Here is a 14,125-nt window from a genome sequence, read left to right as displayed (position 1 = left end):
TTTTTTAAGTTATTTTACTCTTTGGTGAATTGTAAAAAAAAATTATAATTTATATTTTAATACTAACTTCTTAATTCAATATCCAACGTAAATTAAATTTAAAACCATTTAATTAAGATACATTGGTTTCGTACAGAAACAGAACGAATGGACATAATAATAACCTTCCAATGTACACGGATTAGAACTTACGATAAACTAGTACAAATCCTAACGTTCCTTTAGCAAATAATTCAAAAGGGATCATTTTGGATTCATATATACGTTTTCAAGGTCAATATATAGGTTATAGTTTACCTACATTTATTTTAAACTATCAAGTTTTATTTTTTAATCAATTGTGCTTAAGTTAACTTCTAGAATCAAGTCTAGATGTGATGAAGATCAAAGAATCAAACACGAGCTTGTTGAAAAGACTAGAACCATTGAGAATTGAATCTTTGTTGATTTATCTCATAAAACAAACAAGTCAAGCAAAGATAGTGACTTTCAACACTAATTATATATTTATTTTAATTTACATATTTTATTATTATTACTTTTTAATTTTTGACCCTGGAGGATCTATAGTGTTTCCATACTTTCGTTGTGTGACTCGAATCTGAATCTATCAATCATGAGTGGAGGTGCTTTACGAACTGAGTAAAATACACTTGTTATTTTTTTAAGGTATTTTACTTTTTGGTGAATTGTAAAAAAAATACAATTTATATTTTAATACGAACTTCTTAATTTAATATCCAACGTGATTATATGTTTTAGCTTAAAAATTTCAAAGGATATTTTGATTTATTAAAACATCATCTTTTAGTTAGTTTAAAAGTTAAAGTTAGAAATAATCAAACATTTCCATATATTTGTATATACCTCAACTCCGTAAACGACGTCGTACATAATTTCATCATCCTGTTCAATTTACCTCTGCGCACTTACTTTGTCCAGTCCAATGTTTTTTTTCATTTCCATGGCGTGTTTGTCTGCAACTCAAGTGCATACTCTTTTATGGACTTCATCCTTAAACCCTACCTTCCAACATTTCAACCCTATCTCTACTTATCGAATTCCAAAACTTTTATTGTACCCAAAGCCTTTGAGAGCTTCCTTCAACTCATCCAATATCACCAAGGATTCAACGCTCCGGGAACTCTGTCATGGTCACGTGCCCGAGCACGTGATTCGACGGTAAGCTTTCATGGCAGAATTCACACTTAAACTTGGCCTCTACTGTCATTGAACACTCTAACTTACAAAATGATCATCTAGACACCTCCCAAATTTGTGTGCCACGTCAGCGTCAGGTGTCCACGAGACACCGTGGGGACGAGTTGAGGTGTCTAGATGTGCATTCTCAAAGTTGGAGTTGGAGTTGGAGTGTATAGTTGCCAGTTGAGGCAAATTGAGGTTTCTATTTATGTATTATGCCAAACATTGAATTAAAAGTATGAGTAGTTTTTAATTGACGCTTTAGTCTAGTTGCTCAGTTTTTGATGTACACTGTGGATATTAAAGTATTCAGTACTTCATAAGCTCCAACTTTTGATTAAAAAAGATTAATTTTTGCTTGTGAAGTAATTCTGTAAGTGATCTTTAAATTTTAAAGCTTTAGACAATACATTTGATAAAAAAGATTAAATTTTGCTTGTGAAGTGATTCTCTAAGTAATCTTGAATTTTTAAAGCTTTAGATAATATTTATCGGAAATCTTTATAGTATCTGTTTGAAGTTTCCGACTATAGAGTGGTTGAACTTTTAGTTTTGTAATAAAGGCAGCATACATTTTCCTTAAAACTGCTCGAAATGATAAAGTTTTAAACTAAAATTCAACGCACAGACTGGAATTTCAGATTTTTGGAAAGTGAGTTTTTTTTTTTTTTAAATTGCATTATTTAAAAGGTTGGATCTAAGGACAAACTGATATATGGAGCACAAACTGTAGGGCAGAAGAGATTGGATATGTGATACCGACAGAAGTGCAGCTACAGGCATTGCCTTTCCTCTTTTCGGGACGTGATTGTGTGCTTCATGCTCAGGTTGATATATGCTTTTGAAACATTCCTTCAGTGTTGTAATTGTTGAAACTTGACTGCATGATTGTTGATATTTTTATGCATTGCTTCTGAAAATTTTGCAATAATGATTAATGTATGGGGTGCTGTTTCACTTTTCTCAAACTTCAATGTTTTTTTGAAGCTACTCTATCGTCCTTTGCAGCATCTCTTATTTAGTAGATAATGAGCTACTCTAGGTGGGTGAAGATTTGTTCTAACTTACCAAATTATAACAGTACACACATCCTCCTTTATGTCTCTTTGGGTAATTCTAGTACTATGTACCGTTGAGCATATTCTTACAGATACTGGGGGTGGATGTTACAAAATCTTATCAATTTTAGTATATTTCCTCTCAGTTCTTTTTGTTTCGCTGTGTCCCACTTCTCACCTCCAACAGTGAGGGCTGAATCATCTTCTTAGTTATGCTTGCCATTTCATCATTTAAATGATATCCAATTATCCATCATATTGTTTTTTTCAGGGAAAACGAACTGCTAAAAGGGCCTCCAAAAGTTCTAAGTTTCATAGTAGGAGAAATGTAGAAGTTGAAAACATGAAATGTCAAAAGAGATCAGAACACATTGACAAGTCCCTAGCAATAAATGAACAATTTGTTGACCCTTTCTAACCATTTCCCCTTCTCTTCAGTCTTCTCCCATTTCCAACTTGCTTCCTATGTTGTTAATGAAATTGAAGTCCTTTTGCTTTCTAATTTATCCCACTAGACAGGTTCTGGAAAAACCTTGGCATACCTGCTCCAGGTACTGTCAGTCATTGACAGTCAAAGGTCAGCAGTACAAGCATTGATCGTGGTGCCTACTAGGGAGCTTGGTATGCAAGTAAGTTTTTGTGGGGTTATTCCTTTTTGCTTTCCACTTATAATGTATGTTTGCTGAAAGTGGGAACATTAGGATGCACTGACATTGTTTTCTGCTTTATCTAGGTTACAAAAGTTGCTCGGATGCTTGCTGCAAATCCTTCAGAACTTAAATCAGGATTGAAATCATGCACTGTTATGGCTCTTCTAGATGGGGGGATGTTGAAAAGACACAAGAGTTGGTTAAAGGTACAAAAGCAATTATTGTCGCTTGTAAATTTCATATATTTGAGCGAGGAAAGCCTAAACCTGTTCTCTCAATTTGTATTATTCATATATCCCCAGAGTTGATCTTTTTGAAATTCGTCTACTTGCCTCACTTGAATATGTTGACATCAGAACTCTTAATTAGGTTTTAATCTTTCGTTCTAAACCTTGATACTTCTGTTGCATTTTGTCTAAAGTTTGTTCTCGTTTGGTGTTTATTATTGTTGTTATTGTTGTTGTTCTATCTTGCATCTTGAAGTTTACATTCTTCACAGTGGAATGACATGAAACATGGACTTTTCAAATGCATTAGTGCTTAAAAATAAAAGATTAGTTCAGAACCACGTGAAACAAATTTAGGGTACAACTGAATTCAAGCGCAACCAACTGAAACACTACTAGTATCCCTAATCTCTCTCTCTCTCTCTCTCTCTCTCTCTGTTTCTAACACACACACAATACTTCAGTTTGGACTCGGTCTGTAGGTTTCCTTTGTACAGGGGGTATTGCGGGAGTATTTTCTTTCTAAAGGTACTATTGTCGAGCTTTAGCTCATTTTGCTGCACCTTTGCAGTTTTCTTTTGCAGGATAGTCTGTGAACTCGTTCTTACTTCTGTTGCCTCTCAGCCTACACCTCTGTTTTGTTTACTACTGCTCTTTCTCCCATAAATTAAGAGGAAGCTTAAGCATATTTTTACAAGGTGTGATTCTGAGATGATTGTACCATTACAGGCTGAGCCGCCCACCATTGTCGTTGCAACTATAGGAAGTTTGTGTCAAATGCTTGAGAAACATATTTTGAAGCTAGATTCCTGCCAAGTACTAGTTGTTGATGAGGTAATCAAGATGCATTTTCTATCATATATTTTCTCTTTGTTTGTTGAAAATTTAATTGAACAGGATAATATGAAGAGTGAGATTAACGACATCAGCATATGGATGCTGCTGAGCAATTGAAATGACATGCTGCCAGTGTCATCATGACTTTCCTTTTGTATATTTGCTCTTTCTGCTTGAAAAAGAATCAATAATCTATTCTTTAGAAAATTCGATATTATGAACAAGTCATGACAAGCTATCTAATTTAAAAATATTCTTAAGCCTCTAACAAGTGAATCTTATGCATGCTTGTATTTTTGCAATTATTTTGCTCAACTTCAATTCAACTCTTAAAATAGAAATACATGTTCATTATTGCACCGGTTCGTAGGTGTGGAACTATGGTGAGGAAATGCGTTAAAAGGGACGAAGTAGACCTAAAATCACATAGAAGGAAGTTGTCCGAAAAATTTACAATTTCTTGGAATCAATGGAGACTTAGCTAACGATAGAGCTCAATAGAAGAAAAAGTTCCATATAGCGTTTACTAGCTGAGAATAGGCTTTAATCTTGTTAGTTCCCGCCACGAGAAAGATGCACGGAAGAGGTATTCCCAGGGCGCTGAGGATCCGTTGAGAGTTTGTCTCGATAGAGAACTGTAGGACCTTTCCCCCTATCGTAAATCAATCAAAAAAGGGAGGCCCGTGCTACGGCCCCCTATCTTTTGATTTGTTGTTTTTAAACCTATTGCTTTTCTAGGAGTATTTTGACTCTTTGACCATATTATTGATTTATATGCCAGTAAAAAGTTTGAGAACTTTTAATATTGTTATTATTACTACTATTATTTATATATATTTGACTTCTTTTTCATTTTTATTTTTATTTGGTATGATGATGACATGAGTAGAGCTTAATTGTAGAAACATGGGCAGTGAGGATTCATATAGCCGACCCAACTTGTTTGGTATTGAGTCGTAGTTGTTGTTTTTATGTTCATTGTTACATATTTTAGGTTGATTTCATGTTCAATTCTTCAAACGAAGTCAGCTCTCTTAAAAGGCTGCTGACATCCTACTCATCCAGCAAGAACCGTCAAACTATCTTTGCTAGTGCTTCAATTCCCCAGCACAGAAGATTTTTGTATGATTGTACGCAGCAAAAATGGACGGGGGTAAGCTGGCACAAGTATCTTTGACATGATACTTTTTGTGACTTTGTTTGACCTTATGATAATCACATTACAGATGTACTTATCTAAGTTATAATGACAGGCTGATGTAGTTCATGTCCATGTGAATTCAGTAGAGCCGATGCCTTCATGCCTCCATCATAGATTTGTGGTGAGACTATCATAAACTTATACAGCTCTCTTTAACTTTTTCTTTTCTTGAAAATTACCTCACTTACAAATGCCATTTACTGGAGTAAGCTCATTACTTGTCATTCTAGATTTTGTTAATTTCACTTCCACATGTTTACTGTATCCTAAAAGTATTAGATGGAACAATCCCCAACAAACATAGAGCAAATAAAATCAGCAATCTTTTTGTTAACTGGTGTAAATGGGACTGCCATACCGAAAAAGTGACCGCCAATAATTAGATCATTCTCTTTCATGTTGCTGGATCTTATTTACTATGTTCCTTGGTTATCTACATTTCTATAAATGTTTAACTGTTGTAACTTTTCATGTGTCAGGCATGCAGCAAAAGGGAAAAACATCCAATGTTACTCTCCTTACTGCAGACAGATTCACCTGAATCTGCCATAATTTTTGTCAACGAGCAAGTTAGTGTCTTCAACCCTCTTAAGTCTCTATGCAGTAATTTGTTTTTGTGTTTCGTTATGAACGATAGGAACCTTAATTCGTTATATAGTGTGATTAATTGTGATATTGATCACTTCCAAGTATTGGCACCCCTCTTTATTCATAATCATGAAGCACACACAAAAACTTCTCGAATTTAGAGGTCGGGTGAGTTTCCAGAATGATCTTATAGAGAAGAGCTATGTGAGCATTCTCACCCCCTCTGGACAGGAGCTGCAAGAAGTTGCATTTTGCTGGGCATGTTTCTTATGCTTCCTTTTACTTGTCTTTCTAAATGTGGTGTTATTTGGAGACTACGTAGAACTTCTAAATATCATTATGGGAATGCATATGACGTTTAGTAGCTTCTTTTTAGCTGTGTGTATACAAACCTGTACACTTCCCCTATTGGAATATTAAAAGATCTATTCTCCCTTTTCTTTCGTTATGTTTTGGATTTTTACACTTGTTTACATCAGAAGAAATCAGACCTTACTTCAAAGAAAACCAGTTGTTGGTAAAGCACATGTCTATTTGAATAAATTGGAAAGAACCATGGTCATACGTGATTCGGAAAAAATGAATTTTACTTATCTATGCAACTTCTGATATTCTAGTGTCACTTGTTTGGCAGTTGTATTCCTAATTATAATGTTTAACTTTCGAGCAGTCTGAGAAGTCAAAAAAGACAGGAAGTGCACCAACAACAACTCTTTTGGTAGATTTCCTAAGGTCCTCTTCTGGGAGATTTTCTGACGTCTCTCTTCTAGAGGAAGATATGAATTTCAATCAACGAGCATCATTGTTATCTGTAAGTTATGCTGAGATGTTATTGGTATTTGGTTGATTTATCATTTTAGATTCTAGGAAATGGAGATTTAGTTTTTGTAGTGTTGCCATATAGTAATTCCTATTCCTATCTTAGTGTGTGGTCTATATGTTATTGGATACAGGAGCTTCGAGGAGGCGGAGGTTATTTGTTAGTGGCAACAGATATAGCAGCCAGAGGGGTTGATCTACCAGAGACAACCCATATATACAATTTTGATATCCCAAAAGATGCGGTAAATTACCTTCATCGAGCTGGCAGAACTGGTAGGAAACCATTTTCAGATAAAAAATGTTTTGTTACCAGCATTATAACAGTGGAAGAGCGGTTTGTGTTACAGAAATTCGAAAATGAATTAATGTTTTGTTGTGAACAATTATTCTTTTAACTGTACATTGAGTTCTTCTCCATAATTGTTGGCCTCAAAAATCAACTTTGCCTCTCTGTTGCTATTTTCTTTTTAAAACCCAGGAAAAGATAAATAAACAGCTAATACTACCAATTAGTTGTGTTTGGTATAGCTGGAAAATGTTTTCCAATTCTCCAAAGTTGGGTAGGTCAAAATGCTCAGAAAAATATTTTCTCTAGGAAAACAAGTTTCTAAATATCAGGAAAATACTTCCCTAGTGGGAGTAGGGAAAATAGGTTCGAAAACTGGCATTCCAACCTGTCTCCTCCCCAAGTCCCCATCTCCAACGCCCCCACCCCCCGCCATCTTCAACCCCATAGTGTTTTCCTAGTTTACATATAAATACTTTTGGGATAATATTTTGTTGCTTACTTACCAGACACCAGAAAATAAAAAAGAAAATCACTTAATTTCCAATATAACATTTTCCCGGAAAAGATTTTCCGGAAAACATCTTCCTTTGTACCAAACACACCCTTAATTTGGCTCAGAATATTACATCAGAGAGTATTTTAGTCCTTTGGTTCTTATAAGTTCTAACAGCTGTGTAAGTTTTCAATTTAAGCAAGCCATTTCGCTCAACAAACTGGTAAAATGTTAAAATTGAATGGTTCTCTTCAAGTGCTCTTTCAAAAATTTAAACTCTAAGTTCCTTTATCTTTACTAAATTGTCAACTACCACCTCAAATTCGCAAAAGAAGATCCGGTAGAGCAGTGTTGGTGAGGATGCAGTACACATGTTTTCTCAAAAAACAGGGGATCTAGTGCACATAAGAAAACAGAAGAAAGATTTGAATAATGCAGCAATCTAGTTAAAGGCTGTACAGGTTTTGACGCATTAAGTAGTCTTACCTGTATGTTTAAACTTTCTACCTTGTTTAGTTCTGACTAGAAGATGTTTGTTCCCGACTATTATAAAAATATTATTGTGAAAACCACACTTTGTTAGTGTCATCATCGGAAGGTTCATTGTGAATGTTCACCTAGATAGACATTTTACAAAATTCATCAATGGGAGAAACAGCCCTTTTTAGCATCAGCCTGTAGTTCAATATTTACTTGCTGAATGTGGAAAGTTGATAATGTGAAACTTCTCATATTTCACAATTTTGTCGTTGCCAATGCTACTTGAAAGAAAGAAAGAAAAAACACATTGCCGCGCTTGTCATATCACAGATCCATCTGGGATTGTTGAGTTCTTCAATATGACTGTGATGCCTGATCGGATGTAAAATCCTTCTGAAGGTCTCTCTGCCTCTTGTACACCCTGCAAATTGATGTATCAGAGGAAGATAAGTGAGTCCCAGTAACAACAGGGTAAAATTTGATCTTGCTGTTGTTGGGAGTATGGGAGGATCATACCTCTGAGTTTGCAATAATTACATTCTTTCCAATTCTTGCATTCTTGTCAATGATGCAGTCTCTGCGTATTAGTTGAAATAACGTGAGAAATGAAATTAGGATCACATTCATTTTCTCGCTTGATAGACACAAAAGGAGAAGCATCTTAATGATTTACTTTATTCTGGTATTCTCTCCTATTCCAATAGGCACTTTCCCTTCAGCTAGCTGCGAGGCAATCTCAGCATCAGTTTCATATAAGTCAGCGCCAAGCATCACTGTGTCCTGTATAGTTTTCAACCAAGTGTGAGGAATTAGCAGGAATACAAAGTCAAGTAAACGTAGCAGTACTTAACGTGTTTGTATGGCATGTGCTACTTGTTTCAGTATGAAACATGAATGTATGTGTATTGGATCTACGTGGAGTCTAGTTGGAGCACCAACTTTGGTTTTGCTGTTCAAAAGCATAGCGCTGAAATTTCAACAACATAGTATGCAGTTTTATTAGACTAACCTTCAAGTGAACGTTGGTGCCTATGCGGGATCGGATGCCGACAACACTGTGCTCCACGAAGCAATTGGTCAAGAAACTACCATGTGATACAATTGAATCAACAATCTGGCAATAACTAGACTTGATTAATGGAAGAAAATTCAAAAGATATATTTGCTTAAGATTGAAAAATTGGGTCTGTGCCTTAAACCTTGCTGTTATCAATAGCTGATGGAGGCAAGTTTCTCCTTGACGTGTATATTGGCTTTGTTGCATCATAGAAACTAAATCTTGGTGGCTGAAATGAAAAAAGAAAACATTAGTTGACCTTATTATTAGTACGAACAGTCTTTTTCATATTGTCAAAAGAGATTGGCAGGTGTTCAATAGCCAGATTTCATCTTACTCAGGTTGTTTGAGAAAACAAAACCCTGTAAAGACTAAAAACATATAGTAGTTCTCTGATTCTTACGTGTTCAGTGAGTGCAAGGTTTGCGTCAAAAAAGGATCTGATTGTACCGATATCTTCCCAGTAATCATTGAATAAGTAAGCCTGCAAAATCAGGTGAAGCATGCTTTAGTCACCATAGAGGTTGAAGCTAGCTGTTTAGGAAATCATAACCGAGATAGTGAATTGAAACTTTTTGGGACGATGAAAACATAGAGGGTCTATTGGAAACAGCCTCTCACTGGGTATGTTGTTGTTGTTGTTGAAGACATAGAGGGAAGTGAGTAAGAGAATAGCGGGGGAAGGGGAAAGATTGGATGTAGTAGTAAAATGCCAACCAGAAATGAAGTTGTACACACCTTGATACAGAATTCTTTGGCAGAGGCAGGGATAATCTCTGAACCAAAGTCATTTGCAGTCGGGAAACGCCATCTAAAAAGACAATAGGTAAGCAGTTCATGATCTTCCTTTACCTGATATCTTCAGCATGTTACTATAGATAAAGCATGAGGGAACTCAATATTAACATATGATTTTATATGACCTCTTTCAGCTTCGTTATAGCAACTAAAATTTGCTGCTTCTTTTTATCTTTTTCTTTTTTCAATTTGCTTCTTCTGAGTGTAGCTACCTACCTCTATTAGCTGGATGCATTTAGTTTCTTGGTTATTCTTGCCCTCTCTTCCCCGAAATTTCATTGATTTGCATGTTGACAGGACTATGACACCGTCTAAATAAGGCACTTTAGAAGAAGAAACTCTCTGCATACCTTAAGAGATTCAGGAGGATCTCCTTCTTGAAGACGTAAACTCCCATTGAAGCAATGTAAGGTTTCTCCTTAGCCTCTTCTGGGGATAATCCCAGAACAGTTGTGTCTACTGCCTGAAGTACTTGTTGTGAATTGTTTGCAGCAACTTTGAAATTTAAATTAGATTAAACTGAGACTGTCAATTTTTCTAGAATTACCATCGCCTTCAAATCATCTCCTTTTGGCTTTTCGCTGAAGGACAGGACCCGTCCTGTGTCATCAATTTTCATCAATCCAAAATCTGAAGCACGTCTATCATGAAAACATAGAAGCGATTCAATAGAAGAAATCGTGTTTTCTAGTGGTTTTCAAAGCTATATTTGTCAAAGAATGCTATTGCCGAGAAGAAGACATAGCCTTTTCAGGATCTAGATTATCCCTCCTAATGCTACCTGTCGTCTATTGGTAAGCTTGATATGGTAATGTCTGCACCACTTTGCCGATGATTCTGTCAAGAAGTGGAGATGGATATTTTCACTGTTTAGTAATAGCCAATCTTCTGAAAAAAAAAAAATATCAAGCAAGGTACTTGTAGATTAGTGTAAAGCCTTTACCTGAACAAAGTCCAGGTAGTCCATTCTGTACAAGTGATCTCCAGAGAGAATGAGCACATCTTCTATATCCTTGCTTCTTGCATCCTTCAGTTATGGAAAATCAGTGTGAATGTCATAACTTTAAAGTCTAACATGATTCATGTGTATAATTAATTTATATGATGACATAAATGTGGTGGTGGTCATAGCTGAGTGCAGAAAAAGTATTTGCTTATAGTTACTTGCTGCATTTTTCTCATGTGATTAAGTTTTCGGGGAAGTAAGTAAACTGATACAAGCTTAGTTAACCTGCTCCTGCATATTAGGGTTTGTTTGAGGATGGAAATTATCACTGGACCTTGACAGGTCTAAGGCTGGGTTTCCTTCTATGCCATCAACAATGATATTCAGGTCGATTGCAATTGAAATCTCCTGATGACGTATGAATATATCCATTTCGGTTCCTCTTCAGATAAATTGTTATTTCTTTAAGAAAAACTGGGAGGAAAGCAGTAGTAATACGAAGTGGCATATGATGATTATAAGGAAGACAGAAGTATTGCAGTTCAGGAATTTATTATTACTTGCACTGTCATTAGGATAAACTATGAATATTGCAAATAAATCTGACCATGTGAGTACCTCAAAAAGCCAGTGGAATTGCCTCACAGCATCTGCAGTACCTTGGAACCATCTTTTACCTAATTCACCTGGTGTTTGAGTTGCTGCTAAGACCTGTGTTACAATTTATCAGCCATGATGCTACGGCCAATATCATCAAATCCTGAAACTAAATATATGGATACTGGAAAATGAGCATTGGTGTTCACCTCGACATAGCCATCTCCGAATGTGATACCATTACCAAAGTTGTAAGCACGAGAGATATGCCTGTTAAGTGAGGCTGAGTTAAATTGAGTGAGAATGTATACTTTGTTGATGCCACTGTTAATACAGTTGCTCATTGGTACATCAATTAGCCTGTATGCTCCTCCGATTGGAACCTGAAACGAATTAATAATGACTCAATGGTGAGATGCAGATAGCTCTGCCAAAACGCGAAATATTTTCTCTGATAATCTGAAGAAAACTTACAGCAGGCTTAGCACGACGCTTGGTGAGGGGGAAAAGACGAGTACCAGCTCCCCCTCCTAGAATGATTGCTACTACTGTTCTTGCATCCTCCTTCTTCGGTTCAAAATCCTTTAACTGTCCACATATTGGCACTTGGTCAAATGGCCATGGCCATGTCATAAAGTATAGTTTGAGACAAATTCAAGATTTGATGTTAAAGTCCAATACTACAACACTCATTACTACATAGTGGTATGGCACGATCACATCTATTAATTAGTTCAATTACATGTTGGGTGATTAGTTAAGTTGTTTTAGCATGAGGTGTGAAGCTCAAATTAGTTTCTTTTTTTGCTCCCCTTCAGGAATGAGAAATGAAAGGAAGGACATTGGTCACACCTACTACAATTTAGTCCATCTCATGATTATATACGTCAACTTCATTGATGAAACTTATGAAGCAAATAAAATAAAGTCATGACGTGTCATTTGATCTAACTTGTTTGTGAAGTCACATTTTGTGTTGAGAAGTGGCCCATCTCTTTATTAAAGTAGTCCCAATGCTCATTCAATTGTAAATGAAGCAAAGAATTACATGGCAGGTTGAACTATGTGGGGCTAAATGCAAATTTAGAACACTCACCTTAGCCTCACCTGCAACATCAGCTATAAGTGACATGCAGATATTAGGCTTCAGCACATTGCTCCTTAACTGAAATTTTGTAAACTTGAGTTTCTTCCCCATCAACTCTCCATTGCAGAACTTCACCACCCTCAAGTTTCTCCCTGTCAATGTTGCAGGGTTACTATGAAGTTTGCTGGGTGCCGATAAGGCGAATCGGCCGTCAGCAGTAACAGCCATTTTTCTTTTGAGAATTAAGAAGAAAAAACCAAGTGAAATGAGTTGTTTATATTTGTTATATGTGGTGTAAATTTAAGTTTTTGATGTTGAACTAGAGGACTAGGAACCAAGAAGGGTATGTTTACATGGGGTGGGGGGATACTATTGGTTGACTGACCGCGTTATCCACATTTAATTGTATCCACCAATTCTCTTCGTCTCATGTGAACTTTCAAAAGAGAAAATCTACGTGATTTTTCTTCTTTTATTCTTTTCTTTTGCAAGAAATCCTTTGTTAAGATTTGCAAATAATAACTAGTAAAGATAAGGATATTCTTTTGGGTTCTTTCTTTATTTTTAATTTTTTTAATTTCTTTTTATTTTTAGTGAAGTACAGCCCAGCAGCTAGTTGCCAATTTGCCTTTTTTGGTATCTTCCTGCTAGAAAATATATTCCCTAGAATAATTAGAAAAATTAATCTCCTTAAAATAACAGGATGTTACATTTTCTCATGGATTTAACCTAATTTAACTGACAGTATAAAGAACTTTTATATTATGATTATACTTTTAGCCTAAAGGACAACAAATGTTTGAAAAAAATAATCCAAATGACACATCAGGTTTAGACCTTCAGGTGGTATCATACAGAATTGTAGGGAAAATATTGGAAAGAAGTGGAAGACTAGAAATAAAAAAATGATTGTTAACTCTTGGTCTTGATGACACACATTTTAAAGAGGGAAAAAGCATGTAAAAATTTATTTGCATTAGATATTTATACAAAATTAGTGGATATATAAGATAAACGTGTTAACCGGTTTGAACCGGACCAGTAACCGGTTAACAAACCGGCCGGTTTCCGGTTAAAAAACCGGAACGGGTCACCGGTTCCGGTTTACCGGTTAAAACCCCGAAACCGGAGCCGGTTCGGTTCAAACACGTCCAAACCCCTTTTTTTTTTTGTATAGTATATATATATTATAGTATTTATTAGTATATTGTAGGTATATTTACATATGTTATATAAGTTTATAAGTAAAGTTTATATATTTACCGACTAACAGGCTAACAGCAAGTCAACAATACAACATATACGTGTATATATATATATATATATGTTTAAGTTATATGTATACTATATAAGTATATTCTTATTATATTTTAGGTATATGTAGTATCACTTAAGCATATAACTTAATATATATATATATATATTAAGTTATATGCTTAAGTTATACTACATATACCTAAAATATAGTAAGAATATACTTATATATATTAATATACTTAGGTTATATAACTTATATATATATATATATGTGTGTGTGTGTGTGTGTTTAAGTTATATGTATACTATATATTATAAGTATATTCTTAGTATATTTTAGTTATTTTTCAAGTATATAGCTTTCTAGTTTTTAATTTAAGTAGATGTATATTATAAGTATATTCTTAGTATATTTTAGGTATATTCCTAACTTAATATAAGTAAAAATATGAACACAAGTAAATAGAAGAAAGCTCAATGAGCCATATATTTTATTCATTCTTGGATAACATTTATTTGCAAGTTGTAGTTTTTT

At 35.1% G+C, this 14,125-nt stretch overlaps 2 protein-coding genes across 6 annotated transcripts; one reads left to right on the top strand and one right to left on the bottom strand.

The window, feature by feature from the left end:
• Nucleotides 1–895: 895 nt before the first annotated feature.
• On the top strand, nucleotides 896–10,817 carry LOC132644973 (DEAD-box ATP-dependent RNA helicase 58, chloroplastic). Of its 5 annotated transcripts, none has more exons than XM_060361672.1 (11): nucleotides 896–1,182; nucleotides 1,937–2,030; nucleotides 2,777–2,890; nucleotides 2,995–3,117; nucleotides 3,868–3,972; nucleotides 4,970–5,128; nucleotides 5,229–5,297; nucleotides 5,656–5,745; nucleotides 6,435–6,575; nucleotides 6,718–6,828; nucleotides 10,001–10,817. In XM_060361672.1, exons 1-11 carry the CDS (start codon nucleotides 947–949, stop codon nucleotides 10,016–10,018), a joined length of 1,260 nt encoding a protein of 419 aa, XP_060217655.1. In that variant the 5' UTR covers nucleotides 896–946; the 3' UTR covers nucleotides 10,019–10,817. The 5 variants fall into 5 exon arrangements, with proteins under 5 accessions (XP_060217655.1, XP_060217654.1, XP_060217653.1 ...); XM_060361671.1 differs by having other exon boundaries at nucleotides 6,718–6,859; XM_060361670.1 differs by lacking the exon at nucleotides 10,001–10,817 and having other exon boundaries at nucleotides 6,718–7,026.
• Nucleotides 7,968–12,738, bottom strand: LOC132644972 (glucose-1-phosphate adenylyltransferase large subunit 3, chloroplastic/amyloplastic). Its single transcript, XM_060361669.1, has 15 exons — nucleotides 12,343–12,738; nucleotides 11,721–11,834; nucleotides 11,456–11,629; nucleotides 11,268–11,360; nucleotides 10,647–10,730; nucleotides 10,485–10,540; nucleotides 10,251–10,344; nucleotides 10,054–10,166; nucleotides 9,644–9,716; nucleotides 9,309–9,389; nucleotides 9,048–9,134; nucleotides 8,858–8,962; nucleotides 8,522–8,628; nucleotides 8,365–8,425; nucleotides 7,968–8,269 (listed from the first exon to the last, which is right to left on the bottom strand). Exons 1-15 carry the CDS (start codon nucleotides 12,559–12,561, stop codon nucleotides 8,168–8,170), a joined length of 1,563 nt encoding a protein of 520 aa, XP_060217652.1. The 5' UTR covers nucleotides 12,562–12,738; the 3' UTR covers nucleotides 7,968–8,167.
• Between the last annotated feature and the right edge of the window lie 1,387 nt (nucleotides 12,739–14,125).

The sequence above is a fragment of the Lycium barbarum genome, chromosome 6 (genome assembly GCF_019175385.1).
Source record: "Lycium barbarum isolate Lr01 chromosome 6, ASM1917538v2, whole genome shotgun sequence".
Taxonomy (NCBI): Eukaryota; Viridiplantae; Streptophyta; class Magnoliopsida; order Solanales; family Solanaceae; genus Lycium; species Lycium barbarum.
This window is presented reverse-complemented; position numbering and strand designations above follow the sequence as displayed.

Excerpts from the sequence above, each read along its gene's own strand:
- LOC132644972 (XM_060361669.1), bottom strand. The coding sequence starts at position 12,561 with ATGGCTGTTACTGCTGACGGCCGATTCGCCTTATCGGCACCCAGCAAA. Across the intron at positions 10,167-10,250 it reads GAGATGATTTGAAGGCGATG|GCAGTAGACACAACTGTTCT; the intron begins GTAATTCTAGAA and ends CAAGTACTTCAG. Across the intron at positions 8,270-8,364 it reads TAATTATTGCAAACTCAGAG|GGTGTACAAGAGGCAGAGAG; the intron begins GTATGATCCTCC and ends ATCAATTTGCAG.
- LOC132644973 (XM_060361670.1), top strand. The coding sequence starts at position 947 with ATGTTTTTTTTCATTTCCATGGCGTGTTTGTCTGCAACTCAAGTGCAT. Across the intron at positions 5,298-5,655 it reads GCCTCCATCATAGATTTGTG|GCATGCAGCAAAAGGGAAAA; the intron begins GTGAGACTATCA and ends TTCATGTGTCAG. Across the intron at positions 6,576-6,717 it reads AACGAGCATCATTGTTATCT|GAGCTTCGAGGAGGCGGAGG; the intron begins GTAAGTTATGCT and ends TATTGGATACAG.